This window comes from Quercus lobata, chromosome 5 (genome assembly GCF_001633185.2).
Source record: "Quercus lobata isolate SW786 chromosome 5, ValleyOak3.0 Primary Assembly, whole genome shotgun sequence".
NCBI lineage: Eukaryota > Viridiplantae > Streptophyta > Magnoliopsida > Fagales > Fagaceae > Quercus > Quercus lobata.
In genome coordinates this window covers 79,615,721-79,636,584 of record NC_044908.1, presented here as the reverse complement: position 1 = coordinate 79,636,584, position 20,864 = coordinate 79,615,721, and the positions used below count along the sequence as shown (strand labels likewise).

At 32.7% G+C, this 20,864-nt stretch overlaps 2 protein-coding genes across 7 annotated transcripts; both read left to right on the top strand.

Annotated features, from left to right (window-relative positions):
- Positions 1–1,719: 1,719 nt before the first annotated feature.
- On the top strand, positions 1,720–7,824 carry LOC115991639 (G-type lectin S-receptor-like serine/threonine-protein kinase At1g11330). 5 transcript variants are annotated; one of them, XR_004092259.1, is made up of 9 exons: positions 1,721–3,051; positions 3,537–3,644; positions 4,383–4,543; positions 4,626–4,836; positions 4,992–5,229; positions 5,348–5,501; positions 5,607–5,917; positions 6,506–6,894; positions 7,203–7,824. XR_004092259.1 is itself a non-coding variant. In XM_031115485.1 (8 exons), the coding sequence occupies exons 1-7, from the start codon at positions 1,779–1,781 to the stop codon at positions 5,913–5,915; spliced, it is 2,454 nt and encodes an 817-aa protein (XP_030971345.1). In that variant the 5' UTR covers positions 1,721–1,778; the 3' UTR covers positions 5,916–5,917; positions 7,209–7,824. The 5 variants fall into 5 exon arrangements, 1 of the variants encoding a protein (XP_030971345.1); XR_004092258.1 differs by having other exon boundaries at positions 5,607–6,894; positions 7,209–7,824; XR_004092257.1 differs by having other exon boundaries at positions 5,607–6,894.
- A 6,918-nt stretch (positions 7,825–14,742) lies between these two features.
- LOC115991637 (G-type lectin S-receptor-like serine/threonine-protein kinase At1g11330) lies at positions 14,743–20,580 on the top strand. 2 transcript variants are annotated; one of them, XM_031115479.1, is made up of 7 exons: positions 14,743–16,017; positions 16,365–16,472; positions 18,987–19,159; positions 19,243–19,453; positions 19,607–19,844; positions 19,988–20,141; positions 20,246–20,580. In XM_031115479.1, the coding sequence occupies exons 1-7, from the start codon at positions 14,745–14,747 to the stop codon at positions 20,552–20,554; spliced, it is 2,466 nt and encodes an 821-aa protein (XP_030971339.1). In that variant the 5' UTR covers positions 14,743–14,744; the 3' UTR covers positions 20,555–20,580. The 2 variants fall into 2 exon arrangements, with proteins under 2 accessions (XP_030971339.1, XP_030971340.1); XM_031115480.1 differs by lacking the exon at positions 16,365–16,472.
- Positions 20,581–20,864: the final 284 nt, after the last annotated feature.

The following is a 20,864-nucleotide window of genomic DNA, read 5'->3' as shown; positions in this document are numbered from 1 at the left end:
CTCGTCGTGGGACCAGCATGCGCTGTCAAGGCAGTGGAGGGCTGGGGTTGAGTTTGGGGCTGGGCCTAGATCGAAGTCTGGGTCAAGGTCTGGGGCTGGGCTTGGAAAATCTGAGAAAATCTAAGGGAAAGTGTTTGGCTACTGAGAAAATATGAGGGAGACTAAGACTGAGGGCTTTGGGCTTAGAAATCTAGTGTTTATTTAAGTTTTTAGATTTTAGAAGGGTTTAGTGGGTTTATTTAATTATAAATTTTAGATGGGTTTAGTGGATTTATCCATTTAGACCCATCTAATTAAATAACCAAATGAGTCTTTATCCATTTAATCCAAATACTCAAATGGGTTGGGTTAAGACTTATCCAAACAAGGGGGGTAATGGGCGGGTTTAAGAATATGGATAAAAATTACCACCCTTACCTGATACTTAGCTTGTAATTGTATGTGCCTACGACTTTGTAGTTGAATTAGCACCTTTCCTCTATTTCCAGATTTTTCTTCCAAAATTTGAAACATACTTTTCTTGAAATATGTCAAATCATATTCATCAGAGTGCATAATATATTATATATGTACCATATTTTACTAAATATGCATTATTAATTATCTGTTGAAAAAAATTAAAACATTAACATAACCGTAAACATAAAATTGTTGTACATATTAAAAGAAATAATTTTCTTTTTTCCATATATGCGCTTTATTTGATTTACACATAAATGTTCACTCTAAGAAAATGAAAACTGTTGTTTAAACACACGTATCAAATGGCCCTAAGTGTCGAATTTGGTGATGAAGTGAAGTGTGAAAGTCAGAGAGAGAGGAGATGGTTCGATCAACCAGTAGAAAAGAGAGAGAGAAGAGGGGCTAGGAGGGTGAGATGGAGATAACATGTGGATATAAGGGGTGGCAGGTTTTGGACCACTCAATACAAATATCTTAGGAGTAGATTTACAAAACTACACTCACTTAAATTATATTGCCAAAACCCTTTTTATTTATTTTATTTTATTTTATAAAGGTTGGGGTGTTACACAACATTTCTTCTCAAGTTACCGCTTACCATGGAAGCATTTAAAGACAAAAAATGGGGCATTCTTATTTTCTAAAGAAGATTTCCTAAGGTTAAGAAAAAAAAAATTAATAATTCTTGCTAGTTTTTTATTAGAAACACCCAAAAAATTAAGAAGAAAAAATGATCTTTAAGTATAAAAATATTAAGAATTGGAGAGATTGACACCACTCCACAAAATGCCACAAATGAAACTTATGCACACACTTTAATAGCATTAATATAATATTTATGTAATTCTGGAGCTCCAATGGCATTAGAAACTTCTAAACTGTAGTCAATGAGAGATAAGCAACTAATTTTTTATTTTTTATTTTGGATGAAAAATAAGTAGCTATTATTTTAAGTATTATTAATTACTATCTCTTTAGGAACAAATACACTTAATTTTGAAAAATGTTAAAATTACAAACTTTTTTACAAAATATTATACAAATTGTTGATATGATTAGCCATTATTAATAAATAAATAAATTATATAAATAGTTTACCCAAATAAAGATAGCAAGAATTTTCTACCCAATAGTTTCTAAAAATGTTGTTTTCATGGTTGTAGCATATCTCATTGGTTTTTGTGACATGAAGTAATTTATTGGTTGTTGGACTCATTCAAGTCTGGGGCAGCATAAAAAACAAACAACAGTTACTTGTTAGATAAAGACGGAGTCCCTATTCTGCACTCAAACAAACCAGTAGTTTCTAACAAGCTATGGAACTACTTAGCAAGATAAACTTTTTGTCTGTCTTTTGTTGCCTTTGTTTAAACTTAGGCGTTGCTAGAGACACCATTATATCTCCACAATCCATCAGAGACCCAGACTACATAATCTCCAATGGGAGTGCTTTCAAACTGGGATTCTTTAGCCCAGTAAATTCTACTAATCGCTACCTTGGAATATGGTATAATAGAATATCTGTATTCACTGTCGTATGGGTAGCAAACAGAGAGAAACCCCTCAAGGATTCTTCTGGGGTACTTACTATATCAGAGGACGGCAATCTTGTAGTATTAGATGGACAAAAGGAGATTCTTTGGTCATCAAATGTTACAAACTGTGTTGCCAATTCAAATTTCCACCTTTCGGATTCAGGGAACCTCGTCTTGCGAGAAAACACTAGAGGGAAAATCATATGGGAGAGTTTCCAACATCCCTCTAATACATTCTTGCCAAAGATGAAACTTAGTATCAGTTTAAGGACAAATCAGACAGTACAGTATACATCATGGAAAAGCCCTTCTGATCCATCCATTGGAAGTTTCTCTTTAGGCATGGCTCCAGGGAGCATTCCTGAAGCTTTCATATGGAAAGATGGTCGTCCATACTGGCGGAGTGGTCCATGGAATGGTCAGATCTTTATTGGTGAACCTGACTGGAATCCAGAATATCATAATGGATTTAGTGTGGTAGATGATAAAGAAGGTACAGTTTATTCAACTTTTGATTATGCGAATGAGTTACTTTTATCAAAATTTGTGTTGAATTCACAAGGAAACCTAGTGCAGACATATTGGGATGATAGCAAGGAGGATTGGAAGGTTGTGGGGTTAGCACCAAAAGATGAGTGTGATGTTTATGGCACTTGTGGTGCATTTGGAAGCTGTGATTCGCAGAGGAAACCAATCTGTAGCTGTATTAGAGGGTTTGAGCCAAAGATTATTGAGGAATGGAACAGAGGAAATTGGACAAGTGGGTGTATTAGGAGGGCAGCATTGCAGTGTCAAAGGGTGAATAATAGTGGTGAAGAAGGAAAAGCAGATGGGTTCTTGAAATTGAAGATGTACAAAGTGCCAGACTTTATGGAGAGGTTATATGGGGCTAAAGAGAGTTGTCGAAAGCAGTGCTTGGAGAACTGTGCTTGTGTAGCTTATGCACATGATGCTGGAATTGGTTGTATGTCATGGAGTGGAAACTTAATTGACCTAAGGAAATTCTCCATTCATGGATCAGATATATATATTCGTCTGGCCTATTCCGAATTCAGTAAGTCATTTTGTTTTCTGTCACAGTTTGTTTTGCATAATCTTATGCTTTTGATCATCTAGCAGTCAGTCCAGTTGTTTGTTTACTCGGTGATATAATATAAATGCAACAAGATTTCAATGTTTTTATTTACTTCAGCTGTCAGAACTTTACTACTTCCTAAAGCCATCATATATCATATATATATGGATAAGTCTTAGGACTATTGATCTTCCCACCTACAGCCCTGCAACAATGTCAGCTTATTTGTAAGCCTCCTGAAAATGGACTGTTTGAAAAACATTATAACTAGGGGAAAAAAAAATGCAGAGCTGCTATCTCTCTTGAAATATATTCTTTTCTTAGAACCCATTGATCAGATTTTTAAGTATTATAAATTGTCCAAAATTAACAGTCCAGCAAGTCTCATAGATTAAAAATGATTTTGATAAAATATCATCAATTAAATGTGACTTAGCAGTACTTTGAACTTGTTTGATACACAGACAAAGAGAGATATTTGAAAGTAATCATCAGAATTACACTGATTATTGGAGTGATTGCCATTGCCAGCACGGCATGCTACTTATGGAGGTGGACTGCTAAAAAGCGAGGTACTATGTCTATTATGTTGACAGCGGCCTGACTTTTCTTTAAAATTGGGTGAACCACTTGCCATGCAAGTGGTATTTGGAATACCAAGTTGCCGAGTTTGACAATTATATGGTCCCTTTTCTTTTTATACAAAATAGTCCTTATACTACGTATATTTGCTTTATACAAATCAATTCAAGTGGTATTTGGAATGCTGAACTTTCTGACTATGACAATTATATAATTATTTTTTTCTTTACGTGAGGTTGAGGTACGTATATCTATATACAAAGGAAAAGGCCTATTGCACACAATATGTGCAAACACAAATTACTCATATACAAATTCTTCCAACCTTAGTTTAGAAGAGCGCACATGACTTTAGTCTTTGTCACTATGACTGTGCATGGGTCGGGTTGGGCAACCTATCAACTTTGGTATCTGGAACATCAGGTTTTGAGAATTATGAATTCATGTGGTGTGCTTGCTGTGGTGAAAGAAAGCTCCTAGGGTGTATTTAGAATACGGGTTTTGTGAGATCCCTTTTTTCTTAGTGAAACTTTCTCCTAGACAGCCCATGGAAATAGGCCTAAAGCTGAACCATATAAACCTTTGTGTTCTCTCTGTGATTAATTTTTGTAATCTTATATTTCTGTTTTGCATAAACTCACTATTTATTGGTAACAAATTCAGGAGATAAGTAAGTGAAGCTTTGACTATTTCATCAACAGATTACTTACTTTTAGAATTTGTAACAGCAAGAAAAATTAAAAGCAGGAAGAGCTTGCTGCTTGACTACTTGAACGATGTTAAACTCAATGAGCTGACAGTTTTCAGTTTGAAAGAAGTGGCAACTGCAACAAACAACTTTCATGTATCTAATATGCTTGGGAGAGGTGGCTTTGGTTCAGTCTATAAGGTAATGGTTGCTCTTGTAGACTTCATTGGTTCCTCTTCAAATCATACAGATAAGTGCTCAGATTCATTGTTTGTTTTGCAAGGGAAAATTGCATGATGGACAGGAAATAGCAGTGAAAAGACTGTCAACATCCTCTCGACAAGGGCTTGAAGAATTTATGAATGAGGTGGTGGTGATTTCTAAACTCCAACATCAAAATCTTGTTAGACTTCTTGGCTATTGTACTGAGGGAGAAGAAAAGGTGTTGATCTATGAGTACATGCCAAACAAAAGTTTGGACGCAATTGTTTTTGGTTAGTACATTTAGATTCTCTGCCTTTTAGGCTCATTAGGGAATAACTTTCTATATCGTTAATATGTTGAACTCTTGACCTCCAAATTTGTATATTTTCTTTCCAAACAAATTTAACCTTCCTTTGTAATTTTTTTCTTGTCACTATCCATTTAGATCCACTCAACCAAAGACTCCTTGATTGGAAAAAACGCTTCAACATTATTGAAGGAATTGGTCGAGGTCTGCTATACCTTCATAGGGATTCTAGAATGAAGATTATTCATAGAGATCTAAAGGCAAGTAATATCTTGTTAGACGAAGACTTGAATCCAAAAATATCGGATTTTGGAATTGCTAGAATTTTCGATGGCATTGAAAATCAAGCTAATACTAAAAGGGTTATTGGGACATAGTAAGTGCTTTATTGAATTTAAATTTAAGTTGTTATAAAATAAATAAAAATACAATAACACCACTTTTTGTGCTTAAATAGTCAAATGATGAGGATGTGTTTCAATGTTTAAATGCAGCGGATATATGTCTCCTGAATATGCAATGCAAGGACTTTTTTCAGTGAAATCAGATGTTTTTAGCTTTGGTGTGTTGATACTAGAGATTGTTAGTGGGAGAAAAAACACTAGCTTTTACAATGATGAACAGTACTACTTGAGCCTTGTAGGATTTGTAAGTCTATCTGATTGATTGTCCGTTTTATTCAAAGCCCCAATTGGTAACTACCAAAAAGATTATACATCCCGATTTTTGTCTTTCACACTTGTTATCTTTCAGGCATGGAAATTGTGGAATGATGGCAATAGTATGGCTTTGATCGAACCAGCAATATGGGATCCTTGCTTTCGAATGGAGATGTTGAGATGCATACATGTGGGATTGCTATGTGTACAAGAAATGGCAAGAGATAGGCCTACTATCTCTACTGTTATTTCGATGCTTAATAGTGATATCGTGGATCTTCCCTTTCCTAAGCAACCTGCATTCACCGAAAGGCAAATTGCTTCAAATTGTGAGCCTGCTCAACAGGATCAAATAAGAATCTCCATTTGCGATGCCACTCTTACGACGATTTATGGCAGATAAGAGTAAAGTTCTTGAGATAAATATCTTTAAATTTATGCCCATCCATTATCCAATTCATTGTACATAATGACATTCCATTATATATAAAATCACTTTAAAAATAAAAATCTCTCTTATCTTGTTCTGTAAATTTTTTTGGCTTTGGAGAAATTTCGATGCATTTTGATAATATATTCTGAAACTTTTATTTTAAAATGAAACATTCAATACTAGTGAGTATAAGTGTAACTATTTAGTTCAATATTAATTCCTTATTAACTTTAATTTGGGCCGGGGGGGAATTTGGGTTGGGGAGTTTAAATCCCAATATTTTGATTAGATGATATAAAAAGGATAAATATTTAGATTTGAATTAAATTCGCCAAAGATTTTATGAGCCCAAAATCCTCATATTTAAAAAACATATACCCCTCTTTCAAAAGTAATCCAAAACTTTCAAAATGGCAAGGTCCAATGTTCAAGTCTCAAATCGGACATTAATCCATCAGGAAAAAAGGAGTCTCCCTATGATATGTCAACATGTGCTTCACCATGAGAAATGATCTTCAACATAGAGATAACTTTATTGGCAAAATCTTCAATTTATGCAGAATAGTACTACCAAGTTCCGACAGGCCAGAAGACCAACAATAGGACACATTCATGCAATCAAAACAGCTTTTAAGTCCCAAGCTCGCAAGAGAAAGTTCAAGAGTTTGGACAAAATAATGGAAAGAAGACAGAGTACATTTAAGTCATACAGTCATGCATATATAAAACCTGTCCATCAACAAGAAATATTAGGACAGATCACAGATGCTTAGCCCTGTAAATTCTGCCAAGCTGCAGTAGATTGTCTCTCATTCATTGAGGGCATTCTGGCAACAGCTGCCTTCCTAGAGGCTAGTGGAGTCCCATTTATACCAATTGTTGTGGTATAGCTTGAATCATTTTCCTCTTATATCTCCAAATACTTTGTGCATGAGGGGTGTCAATTAAGGTACAGGATTCTTAGCTTGTGATACATAGTTATTATGCTTATTCTTAGTTATTATGCATATAATGATAATTACTGAGTGGTATTATTAATGCATATGTATTATAATAGCACTAAATATTTTATGGTAGCTTTTTTTTTTTTTTTTTCAAATTATTAGTGTAATCTTCTTTTGGATTTTTTTTTTTAAAATTATTAATCAACTAAGGATCTGTTTGGATACCGTTTATTGCTGAAAACTGAAAACACTGCAGCAAAATAAGTTTTAAATATGTGAATAGTGCTGTGAGACCCTTTGCATTTTTCCCAAGTTGCAGGTCCTATGAACAATGCCCATGAACCCACAGAAATGAAACGTAGACCAGTCGATAGCGCAAAACGTGCTATCCAAACTCACACTAGTGCATTTTCAACAAACTTATTGAATAGACATTGAAATGAGAATGGCGTCCTCCATAAGCTGAGCAGTACAAAGTGAATTTAGATGCAACGGTCTTCAAATTTTTGAACTTGGCAGGCATTGGGGTCATTGTCCATGATTGGCGTGGTGAAGTGATTGGAGCTCTATCCATGCCCATTCCTCTAACTCAAACTGTGAATGAATTGGAGGCATTAGCTTGTCGCAGAGCGGTTCGGTTTGCAAGTGAACTTGGACTTCGGAAAGTTATTTTTGAAGGTGATTCATCGATGGTGATTAATGCTCTTTCTCAAGGGTCTAGTTGTTTTTCTTCATATGGGAATATCGTTGATGATCTCATTTTTCTTGTTGCTGATTTCCAGTTTTTTGAATTCTATCATTTTTTTTTTTCTTTTTGATGAAACTATCATGTTGAAATACTTTGTAATGTTGTGGCTGATGTTCTTGCTAAAAAGGCCAAAGACATTAACTTTGTAATTTTTTTTCTTTTTGATGAAACTATCATGTTGGGGATTCGGATTTGGTTGGAAGACCTTCCTAAAGACATTACTCCCCTTGTCCTTTTAGATGTTTATTGAGTTGTTTCCAGTTTTATAAATTCCCAGGCATATTATCTGGTTTCTCACAAATAATTATTAGATGTTTTCACACATAACTAATACTCCAATTAACCTCCATAAACGTAGTCTCAAAGAGAGAGAGGGGGAAAAATTAGTTGTTTAGCTATAGACAACCACCTAAGGTACGAATTCCTTTGCAACCAAAATCTTAAGAATGATTTTCTTGTAAAAATAGATTGAATTTATCCCACGAGTCAAAATTCATCATTTTTTTTTCTTCATCTAGCATCTTTGTATACAAGAGACACAAACAAAGAAGGGAAACTATAGATACCCCAATTTTTCCCTATTTTCCTTTAAAAAAATAATAATTTAATTTATTGTATTTTGTGCACCAATTAATTTTTATTTTATTTTATATATATACAAAATAGAAACTCTACTTTAGTCTAATCTAAGTGTATATATATGTAAAGCTCTCTTTTGATGACTTGAATCCCAACTCTTACCTTCCACACTTCATAATCACTTAATATTTATAAAGTAACTATTACGCCTAAAGTGTAACATGGTATAATTTTAGTTGCTCTAAAATGTGCAATTTCGGGCCGTTGCTGCCACCTGATAGCATTATTTAATACCAAAACTCCTAACAGTCAAGCCCAGCCTTCAACCTAACCATGGTCAAGCCCACAGGCCCCTTCATAAAATCGAAATCTCAGGCCACGACCAGGCCCAAAAGGCCTATTTCGAAAACCACTGAACCCAAAAGGCTCAGTCGTTACACGTGGCGTCAAACATACCAAACTTATAAATTTGGACCTTAGACGTGACATCAAAGTATGGGCCTTAGACCCATCCAAGCATTGGACCATATCCAGCCCCCTCACAATCAAAATACCAAACTAACCAATAGGAAAATGCTGTTGCTAAGCTTAATTAACCCAAGCCATACTTTAAGGTGCTTATATATATTTTATTATTTTTTAACCAGTTGCAAACTTGGGCAATGTGTAATTAAGTTTTAACTCAACTGGTAAAGTCTCTGATAATTAAATAAGAGATTTAAAGTTCAATCCTCGCCCTAGAGGTTTGAAACACTCTAAAAAAAAAAAAAAAAGTGCTTTAATTTTTTGGTTTCTAGTTTTCATTATCTAATTGGTTATGTCAATGAAACTCATCTTTGTTAAAACATAAATAAAAAGGAAATTAAAAAATTTTTAAAAAAAAAAAAAAAAAAAAAAACATCGTGCTTTGTTGAGCAAAAAAAAAAAAGTAATAACTTATTAGAGTCAACTTTCACAAATAAGATACTTCATAAAAATTTTGAAATTTGTTTCAAAATAAAATAAAATTGTGTCCTATGTCCCTAACATTATTGAGTAAAAAGACAAATAGAAACTAATTCAACTAGAATAATTAAACGAAAAGCAAACAATTTTATTATATTATTTTATTTTATCTAATGACTATCTGATTTCAAATTAGTATGTATTTAATTTTAATATTTTATATTATTCACTTATTTATTATGAGGAAAATAAATGTGGTTGAAAGTAAGATTGCTTTTGTCTGTATATTGGATTATCGTATTTAACTTTTTAAAAAAGTATATAAGAATTCTTTTCATATTTTTGTAGCGAACTTTTTGGAATATAAATTTATTATACTCATATTATATATGTTGAACAATTACAATATAAACATGAACTTAAACATAAGCTAGTGATGTACATATCACAAATAAATTAAATAATTTTTATTTTTATTTAAGCAATTGGTAGATGACATGACTATTGATCTTTGATCATTTTTAAATTTGGTTAAACATGAAGAATATATAAAGATAATATAATCCAGTAGTGGATTTATCAAAATTCACATCTAATTAAAAAAATTAGATGGTGTAATATTACTTAAAGTTACACCAAGTGTAACTTGAACCCTACCTTATGTAACTCTAAGCGATATTACACTACTTAATAACTTATTATTACATGCGAATTTTGACAAATCTATCGTTGGATTACATTATATTCATATACTCTCCATGCTTGCAAAAAAACTTCACGGTTATCAAAAATTAATAGTCATGTTATCAATCAATTGTTTAAATTCAAGTTTTTGTAGTTTAAAATAATTCATAAAAGATGAGTTTATGGATCACAAGGTAAATAATATCCGATTAGCATGAAAATTGATATGCATGTTAAGCACATATAGAACATGTAATTCAACGGTGGGAATCTTAAAATATGAATTTAATAACAAGTTATTGGGTGGTGTAACATTGCTTAGAGTTACACCAAGTGTAACTTGAACCTTCTCTCTCTCTCTCTCTCTCTCTCTCTCTCTCTCTCTCTCTCTCTCTCTCTCTCTCTCTCTCTCTCTCTCTCTCTCTCTATATATATATATATATATATTAGTTTACACATAATTTTACATTCTAGAGGTAGACAAGTGGTTTCAGGAACTAATCAAAATGACACAAACTTGATAAGTTATGGTACTATTTGATTAAAAACAAATGTTTTCACAAAATTTTGTTTGCAAAGGTTCTCACACAAACAATGTCATCACCATCTACCGTGGCTTCAATCTTATGCTTAAAATTCGAAATGAATAACTTTCACTGAATATTAACATGAGATATGTCACGAGAAATACCCAAGTTAAATATTGATACTACAATAGTGATAATAGCTACTATTTAACAGAAAATTTGGGAAACAAATATAAATAACAACCTTGATATTACCTATAAAAAAGGACATATTAATAAAAATTTATAATATAAAACTTATGATTAAATGATAAAGAAGAAGTCACCTGAATCCAAGCCCAATATAATTCTCGAAACTGAAATTCACCTTCACCTATATTTGACATTTAAAGACTTTCTATTCACAATATATAATGATATGAAATCCTCATTTAGTATAGATTAACAAGGCAATAAAAATTTTGATCTTTACGGAAAAAAAAAATGGTTGGAAAGAAAGTTCGCTTTTGCAAGTATTTTTAATTATTGTATTAATCTCCCAAAATGTATATGATAAAATTTTCATTATTTTAGTTTCAAACTTTTAGAATATAAATGTATAATACTTGTACCATGGACAAAATGGCCTTATGCCCCCCTTCCAAAACTAATTAGGAAAATGCCCCTCTTTTGTAACTCGATTTTCTCAAAATCGAGTTAAAAAAAAAAAAAAAAAAATTCTGGAGCCCTATAGTGGCGTTTTAAGGACCTATAGTGACGTTTTGTAACTTGATATTATTGCCTAAGACTCGATTTCATGGATTATGAAGTTATAAAACGTCACTATAAGTCCTTAAAAACGTCATTATAGGTCCTTGAAAACATCACTATAGGGCTTAACTCGATTTTGAAAAAATCGAGTTTCAAAAGAGGGGCATTTCCCTAATTAATTTGGAAATAAGGGCAAAAGGTTATATAATTTGGGTGAAAATGGCATAAGACAATTTTGTCCCTTGTACCATTCTTTCTTAGTTGCAATATTTTTCTTGAAATATGTTGAATCATATCTATTAAAGCACTTATTGTAGTATATGCATACCGTATCTTACTATGATTTACTAATTATCTAATGAAAAAGTTAAAACATAAACATAAACTTGTGTTATACATATTGGAAGAAATAAATTAAACTTTTTTTTTTTAATTTCATATGTGCACTTAAAAAAAAAAAAAAAACAAACAAACAAACAAACTAGGTAGATGTGTGGTTTTAGGAACTAAGAAAAATAATACAACTAAACCTTTCATTATAAATTCATGGTGTTTCTTGGTTTAAAACAAAGATTTTCGTAAGGTTGTGTTAGTAGGGGTGGTTGCACAAGCAATGTCACAACTTTCAGGTGTACTTCTAGTCTCATAATCTAAACTGCTTCTCTTGGAGTTGCCTGGTTGTTTGGAGGCTACTAGTGCACTTAGCTAATTAATATTGAGCTTAGTACGGGAGAAACTGCTAATCGATTTCTTTTAAGTAAGATAGGAAGAAATAAATAAACTTTTATTCATGACCTTAAACTTTTTAGAGGGAACCAAGGTACAATTCTATGACTATGACTACTCAACGTCGAGTTTTACCTAATAAAAAAAATACAGAGATTTGGGTGGGGGAGTGGCGTCAATTGTGTGGTGATTTTTTTTTTTTTTTTTTTTGAAGCAAATATTACCACAAAGAGTAAAGAAAAAATAAAAGAGGATAAAAGAACAAGGTTGGAGGAAATTCAGGAATTTTTTTTTTTTTTTTTATATGGGTTGACATAGCTTTATTTCATTGAATGGCCCCTCTTTAAAAGGAATAAAGTGTGTGCATATAAAATGGAAATATTAATTTTGAGTAATACTAGATATACAAACTCTTTTACAAAAAAATTTATAAATTGCTAATGTGATGAGTGGTTATTGATAAATAAAAAAAGTGATATTAATGATGAGCCTATATAAAAACTAATATAAAGCTGGTTACATGAATAGCTTAGAAAAATGTTGTAAAATAGTTTGTGTCTGTAATAATAGCATTACTCATTAATTTTTCACAAATTACAATCATTTAAATATATATCTTCCTTTTTTTTCAGAAGAGTAATGTTACAGTCACGAATTATTTTACAACCTCTTATTGATTTTCATCTAAGTCCACCACTAATATCAATTTTTCATTTACCAATAACCACTCACCACATCAGAAGTTTGTAAAAAAATTTGTAAAATAGTTTGTATTTCTAGTATTATTCTTTTCAGAATACAATCATAATGATTGGGACCCACAGACAGTGTAAATGTGATTTATAAGTAAAGTCATTTTATGAAATTTAGAATATATAATTATATATACCAAGAGGGCAACGACGTGAGAAACTTCTAAACTGTGGTCCATGAGATATAAGCAACTACTGTTATTATTATGTTAATTTTTTTTGAGAAACATCTATTATTATTATTACTAGTCGCTAATCCATGTTATGCACGGGAACCTACCTATTTGTGTGGTAAATTAAAATGATTTTATAAAATTTTTAATTGATTAAGAAACTACATTATTGCATGAATTGCTCTTGTATAACTTCAATTTGTGTTACAATTTTATAAAGAAGTCATTGTTTGAACGTGCAATGACTTACGAAAAATATTAAAGAATAGTTCATGACTATAAACCTATAACTATTGAAAAGAATCAAAAGATTAAGAGCTTAAAAATTATAAATATATATATATATATATATATATATTTATATGTGTGTGTGTGTGTGTGTGTGTGTGTGTGTGTGTGTGACTACACAACAGAGAAATATAAGAGAAAAATTTATTACACTCAAAATAATAATTCAAGGTTATAATCATTGAAATTTTCCAGATAGTTTTAGATATTACAAAAATATAACTCAAAAAGTCAGATGTTAAAACTTCTAAAAGGCCAAAAAATATTAAGGAATCATAAGATTTACATCCTATAAATTATTGAAACAAAACTATATATATATATATATATATGATTTTATAATAGAGAAATATAAAAGAAAAATTGATTACCTTCAAAAGAATAATACATGGTATAGTTTTTGAAACCTGCTAAACATGTTCAAATATTGCAAAAACTAACACAAAAATTCAGATGTGAAAACTTCCAAAATGCCAAAAATATATGACTATTCAAAAGAGAAAAATAAAAAGAAAAAAGTACATGAACCTATAAAGTAATAAGTTTTAAATTTTAATGGGTCTAAACTTTAAACAATGAAAAAAAATTACATGTTAGGTTGTGTTCCTAGCAACCCTGAAAGAAAAAGTAAAGGGAAAAAAAAACCATGAAATACCATCAAGCAATAAGTTTTGATGGGTTTAAACTACAAACAATGAAAAAAAATAATCATAAACAATCAAAGGTGTAGGGTTTGGTTACCAAGATCAGATGGCAACATAAATAACAAAAAATTGTTTTTACGTTGTCTGCTATGCCAACCATCTAAATATATTAATTCCAAAAAATATTAAATAAAATAATTCTTAGAATTATATGATATAATTAAGTAGAGCATCAAGCCCTTGCGTGGATGTTATTTGTGGACGGTTGTCCATCACTGCAATTCATAGACTTTGTTGTTAATAAGACAATCGAGTTCAAAACTAAAAGCGATTAGGTGGCCTTTGTACTACAGGATTTGTTCTCATTGAAGAATCAACTTGCTTCATACTATGGCTTCAATTTGATGTGTGTGTTTTCTTTGTGAAAATTTGAGTGAGTATGAAGGGTTTCGACCTTGGTAGAAGTTTATATTTGTGAAAATTTTTGTTATAGAATTTTAGTTGAAATAGAATTTTCAAGCTTTTGAAACATATATCTAATAGAGTTTTATTTAAACTAAACTATTGTAATACTTGATAAGATATAAAACCAAAAAGAAAAAGAAAAAGAAAAAAAAATAGTGATGACGTGGAAAATTGTGGGAACTCCGAAGGTTTCGGTTTTATATATATATATATATATATATATATAGATTATTATTATTATTATTATCATTATTATTATTATTTAGGTATCGAACCCCTTTGACTTTTATAACATGACATAATTTCTGGTTTGTTACTCATTAAATTCTGGAGTAGCATCATAACTAGAAAACAACCAACAATAACTTCTACTTCTCGCAGGCAGATGGGCTCCACACGTGTGGGCCTGAAGTAGGTGAGAGGCTGGTCTCACACGCGCATGAGATACCACCTTGCTGGGTACCTCACAAGGAGGCAGGACTCACACACTGTGGTGCCCACCTCTTTGTGAGGTACCCGGCATATAAGCCAGGTACAGGATGCACTCAAAACAAAAAGCAGTTTCTAACAAGTCATGGGACTTCTTAGCAAGAGAAACATTTTGTCTGTCTTTTGTTGCCTTTGTTTAAACTTAGGCGTTGCCATAGACACCATTATATCTCCCCAATCCATCAAAGACCCAGACTACATAATCTCCAATGGGAGTGCTTTCAAACTTGGATTCTTTAGCCCAGTAAATTCCACCAATCGCTACCTTGGAATATGGTATAATAGAATTTCTGTATTCACTGTAGTATGGGTAGCTAACAGACAGAAACCCCTCAAGGATTCTTCTGGGGTTCTTACTATATCCAAGGACGGCAATCTTGTAGTCTTAGATGGACAAAAGGAGATTCTTTGGTCATCAAATGTTACAAACTCTGTTGCCAATTCAAATTTCCACCTTTTGGATTCAGGGAACCTTGTCTTGCGAGAAAATACTAGTGGGAAAATCATATGGGAGAGTTTCCATCATCCAACTGATACATTCTTGCCAGGAATGAAACTTAGTGTTAATTTAAGGACAAATCAGAAAGTACTGTATACATCATGGAAAAGCCCTTCTGATCCATCCATTGGAAGCTTCTCTACAGGTATGGCTTCAGTAAACACTCCCGAAGCTTTCATTTGGAAAGATGGTCGTCCATATTGGCGGACTGGTCCATGGAATGGTCAGATCTTTATTGGTGAACCTGACTGGAATGCAGAATATCATAATGGATTTAATCTAGTAGATGACAAAGAAGGTACGGTTTACGCAACTTTTGATTATGCAAATGTGTTGCCTCTATCAAAATTTGTGTTGAATTCACAAGGAAATCTAGTGCAGACATATTGGGATGATAGCAAGGAGGATTGGAAGGTTGTGGGGTTAGCTCCAAAAGATGAGTGTGATGTTTATGGCACTTGTGGTGCATTTGGAAGCTGTGATTCGCAGAGGACACCAATCTGTAGCTGTATTAGAGGGTTTGAGCCAAAGATTATTGAGGAATGGAACAGAGGAAATTGGACAAGTGGGTGTATTAGGAGGGCACCGTTGCAGTGTCAAAGGGTGAATAATAGCGGTGAAGAAGGCAGAGCAGATGGGTTCTTGAAACTGAAGATGATCAAAGTGCCATACTTTATGGAGAGGTCATATGGGTCTATAGACGGTTGTCGAAAGCAGTGCTTGAAGAACAATGATTGTGTGGCGTATGCACATGATGTTGGAATTGGTTGTATGTCATGGAGTAGAAACCTTATTGACCTCAGGAAATTGTCCATTCGTGGATCGGATATATATATTCGTCTTGCCTACTCAGAATTTGGTAAGTGATCTTGTTCTCAGTCACAGTTTGTTTTGTATAATCTCAATTCTTCTCATCATCCAGCAGTTAGTCCAGTTGTTTATTTTTACTTGGTGATATACTATAAATGCAGCTCAATTTCAATGGTTTTATTTACTTCAGAAGTTAAGTCTTATTTTTCAGCTTCTATGACTTAACTGAAAAATTTGATATACTTTTTTATAAACTTTGCTGAGAACCCATTGATCAGATTTTTTAGGTATAATAGATTGGAAAAAATTGAAAGTCCATGTCTCACACATTGATAATAATTTTGATTAAATTTCTTAACTCAAATTTGACTTAGTTTGAACTTGTTTGATACACAGCGAAAGAGAGACGTTTGAAAGTAATCATTAGAATCTCAATGATTATTGGAGCGATTGCCATTCTAAGCACTGCCTACTATTTTTGGAGGTGGACGGCTAAAATAAGAGGTAATAATAAGTCCATTGATATTAGCTATAGGGACTAGGAATTGCAGGCATTTACCGTTCACGGAAAGTGTTGACGGTGGCTTGACTTTTCTTTAAAAGTAGGTGAACCACTTGCAATTCAAGTCGTATTTGGAACACCACGTTTCTGTCTTTGACAATTACAACATTTTTTTTCTTCTTTTGTGTTCTGCGTATTGACCAACCTCTCAATATAGAATAGCACACCAAGTTTAAAATATTAGTAATTCTTGATGTGCGCTGGTGTCGGTAAGAAAGTGAGCCTTTTGGATGTGTTTAGAGTTTGGGTTTTATGAGAATGTTTTTGTGTCACGTTTGTGACCCGTGGAAAGTAGGTTGAAGTGAACCACATAAATCATTGAACCGGTAAAGGTTGAACCAATGAGGATAAATGCACAATTAGTTGCAAAGGACTATAGTCAGAGAGAATGCATAGACTGCAATGAGGTGTTCTCTACTATTGTGAAAGAGAGCTCTATAGTTGCATGGTTTGGCTTGGACTTGGAACAATTTGATGCCAAGATAACTAATCTACATGGTGAACTTTAGGAATAAATTTATATAAATTAGCCAGAAGGTGGTGGTATAATCGATTTGAAACTTTTATGATTGGACACGGTTACTCTAGAAGTGACTATGACAATTGTATGTATCATAGGAAGCTCTCATATGGTTCTTTTGTCTATTTTTTGTTATATGTTGATGATTGCTTATTATAGCTAAAGAACCTAGTTTAAATATACAAGTTAAAGACTCAATTTAGTGGTAAGTTTGAGATGAAAGATATGGATTTAGCAAAGAGCATGGAGATTCACAGAGATTGACAAGTGTGCTACTTATTTATGTCACAAAAGAATTACATTGAGAAAATACTTAAAACACTTCGGTATGCAGCGATTTAAGGCAGTACGTACTCCATTAGCGACATATTTTAAGCATTCAACAGATTTGTCACCACAGTTTGAGGAGGAAAAGGAGCATATGTTTCGTTGTATTTATACTACTATAGTTCGTAGCATAATGTGCTATGGTTTGCACTCATCTAGAAATTTCACCTGCTATATTATTGTAGTTAACAAGAGGATGATACTGTTGTGTATTGTGATAGCCATTGCATACCATACATTTGACTAAAATTCATATGCACGATGATAGAACCAAAAGCATTGATGTCACATACAACTTCATTTGTGAAATTGTATCTTAAGTCATTATTGCATTAAAAAGGTTGCTACAACAAATAATATATCCAGCAAATATGATAACGAAGTCATTTTCTTTGAGCAAGTTCAAGCATTAATTGGATTTATAGAATGTGATAGCCCTTAAGGGATTTTTTTTTTTTAGAAGATAGACATCCAACTTTATTAATATAAAACGGCTAAATCAGCCTGAATAACAGAATGTACTTGTAGAGGAACATTCTTCATCTACACTACACAATCTAAGTAATTTATTGCTAACCTCTCAAACTATAAGCTACTTAAGGGCTTTAGTAGAGGTGAAAGAAAATTTTATTATCATTTTTGTTGTTAACGAGGTTTTCAAATTTAAGTTAAGGTGAAGATTTGTCGACAGGGCTTTACATTCCTTTAAAATTCAGTGAAACACTCCCAATGGAAGTGGTATTTGGACTATCAAGTTGCCAATTTTTGCCAATTTATATGTTGGGTATGTTTTAAACTTTAAGCCCAATAGCTTTAAATTGGAGAAAGGCCGAAGCCCTTATTCTATAGCCTTCTTCTCGCGTAGGTGGAGACAAGAGCCCATAATCTCGTTTACTCCTCTTGATTTCATATTTGCCTCTTTGGCAATTAGAAAATCCCTCAAATCTTCTCATTTTCTTATAACACTCAATCACTTCCTAACTCTCTTCTTATTTATTTTCCTTTATAAGAAGATGGAAATATAGAGAACATTGAAATGTTCAAATACTTTTGCAAGTTTATCGTGAATCAAGCTGGCCAAAATTGTAAGCCTAGCTTTTTCTTTTCTGTGTCCAATGGTTTTTATATATAAGATCAATCCCAAAAGATGAAAAACATTCAACTCTCATAATTTCCATCCTTTAATTTCTATAATGAATTTCCATTGGCCATCTTGTGACAGGTTTGAAACCCTATTTGTGAGTGCACACTAACAAAACTGTCCTATTTTGGAGAGCAACCACTTGAATTATTTGCACCAAGGTTTCCTTATAGGGTTCATGTTTTTTTTTTTTTTTTTTTTTTTGAGAAGATAGTGGAGTTCGGATTTTGTGACAATTTTTTTGTGCCACTTTTGTAGTGTCCCTATTTTCATAGTTAAACTCTCTCTTAGGCAATGCTCATAAACGTAAACCTAAGTCCAACCACTTATATCTTTGTATCTCCCGTATGATTGTTTCTTCTAAATTTCTATTTCTATTTTTATTTTGTTCCGCTATTATTGGAAACATACATAAGAAATAGTTATCAGAGCTTCAGTTATCTCAACAAATTTACTTTTTACTACTAGAATTTGCATCAGAAAGGAAAAATAAAAGCAGGGAGAGCTTATTGTTTGACTACCTGGATGATGTTAAACTCCACGACCTACCCATTTTCAGTTTGGAAGAAGTGGCAACTGCAACAAACAACTTTCATGTAGCTAATATGCTTGGGCGAGGTGGGTTTGGTCCAGTCTATAAGGTAATAGTTTCCCTTGGGTACTTGATTAGTTCCACTTCAAATAAAAAATATAAGTACTTATATTCATTTGTTTCTTTGGCTAGGGCAAATTACAAGATGGACAAGAAATAGCAGTGAAAAGACTATCTAAATCATCTGGACAAGGGCTTGAAGAATTTATGAATGAGGTGATGGTGATTTCTAAACTCCAACATCGAAATCTTGTTAGACTTCTTGGCTGCTACTCTGAGGGAGAAGAAAAGATGTTGATCTACGAATACATGTCAAACAAAAGTTTGGACACATTTGTTTTTGGTTAGTACATTTAAACTTCCTTCCTTTTACTCTCATTAATAGAATAAGTTTCTATATCCTTAACATGTTGAACTATTGACCTCCATATTTCTATATTTTTTCTTCGTACAAATTACACTTCCTTTACTATTTTTTTTTTCACTATTCATTTAGATCCACTCAATCAAAAACTCCTCAATTGGAAAAAACGCTTCAATATTATTGAAGGAATTGGTCGAGGTCTACTCTACCTTCATAGGGATTCTAGAACGAAGATTATTCATAGAGATCTAAAGGCAAGTAATATCTTGTTAGATGAAGAGCTAAATCCAAAAATATCGGACTTCGGAATTGCTAGAATTTTCAGAGAACGAGAAAATCAGGCTAATACTAAAAGGGTTGTTGGGACATAGTAAGTGCTTTTGTTGAAATATAATTTAAGCTATTCTCACCCCCCCCCCCCCCCCAAACACCCTACACACACACACACACAAAAAAACTATTTATGCTTAAAATAGTCAAATGATGAGGATGTGTTTTAATGTTTAAATACAGCGGATATATGTCTCCAGAATATGCAATGCAAGGCCTATTTTCAGAGAAATCAGATGTTTTTAGCTTTGGTGTGTTGCTACTAGAGATTGTTAGTGGGAGAAGAAACACTAGCTTTTACGATGATGAGCAATACTACTTGAGCCTTCTAGGATTTGTAGGTCTATCTAACTTATTGTCATTATATTTAAAGCTCTAATTTATTACTGCCAATAAGATTATATGTCATAATTTTTGTCTTTCACACTTGTTAACTTTCAGGCATGGAAATTGTGGAACAATAACAACATTATGGCTTTTGTTGACCCAACAATATGGGATCCATGCTTTCAAATGGAGATGTTCAGATGCACACATGTGGGATTGTTGTGCGTGCAAGAATTGGCTAGAGATAGGCCTACTATATCTACCATTATTTCAATGCTTAGTAGTGATATTTTGGATTTGCCCTTTCCTAAGCAACCTGCATACACCGAAAGGCAGATTGCTTCAAATTGTAAGCCTACTCAACAGGGTCAAATAAGACTCCCCAGTTGCAATGTCACTCTTACAACGATTTATGGCAGATAAGAATAAAGTTCTTGAGATAAATCTCTCCTAATTTATGCCCATCCATCATCTAATCCATTCTACATAATGGCATTCCATTCCAATATAATTAAAACCGCTATTTATTTAACAATAAAATCTCTCTTAATTTGTTCAATAAACTTTTGAAGACTTATCCGGTAACTAGTTTTCATTAAAAATAAATAAATGGTTAGGATTAAGACATGTAAAATATATGGTCAAGATTTAAAGGGGTATCATACCTACTAAAAAAATAGTGGGTACTGTAGAATGATATATGATTATATTCTCGCATGATATATGGTGTTAT

Coding starts and splice junctions, on each gene's coding strand:
- LOC115991637 (XM_031115479.1), top strand. CDS start 14,745: ATGGGACTTCTTAGCAAGAGAAACATTTTGTCTGTCTTTTGTTGCCTT. Junction 19,454..19,606: donor TTTGGACACATTTGTTTTTG/GTTAGTACATTT, acceptor CTATTCATTTAG/ATCCACTCAATCAAAAACTC. Junction 20,142..20,245: donor ACTTGAGCCTTCTAGGATTT/GTAGGTCTATCT, acceptor GTTAACTTTCAG/GCATGGAAATTGTGGAACAA.
- LOC115991639 (XM_031115485.1), top strand. CDS start 1,779: ATGGAACTACTTAGCAAGATAAACTTTTTGTCTGTCTTTTGTTGCCTT. Junction 3,052..3,536: donor TCTGGCCTATTCCGAATTCA/GTAAGTCATTTT, acceptor TTTGATACACAG/ACAAAGAGAGATATTTGAAA. Junction 4,837..4,991: donor TTTGGACGCAATTGTTTTTG/GTTAGTACATTT, acceptor CTATCCATTTAG/ATCCACTCAACCAAAGACTC.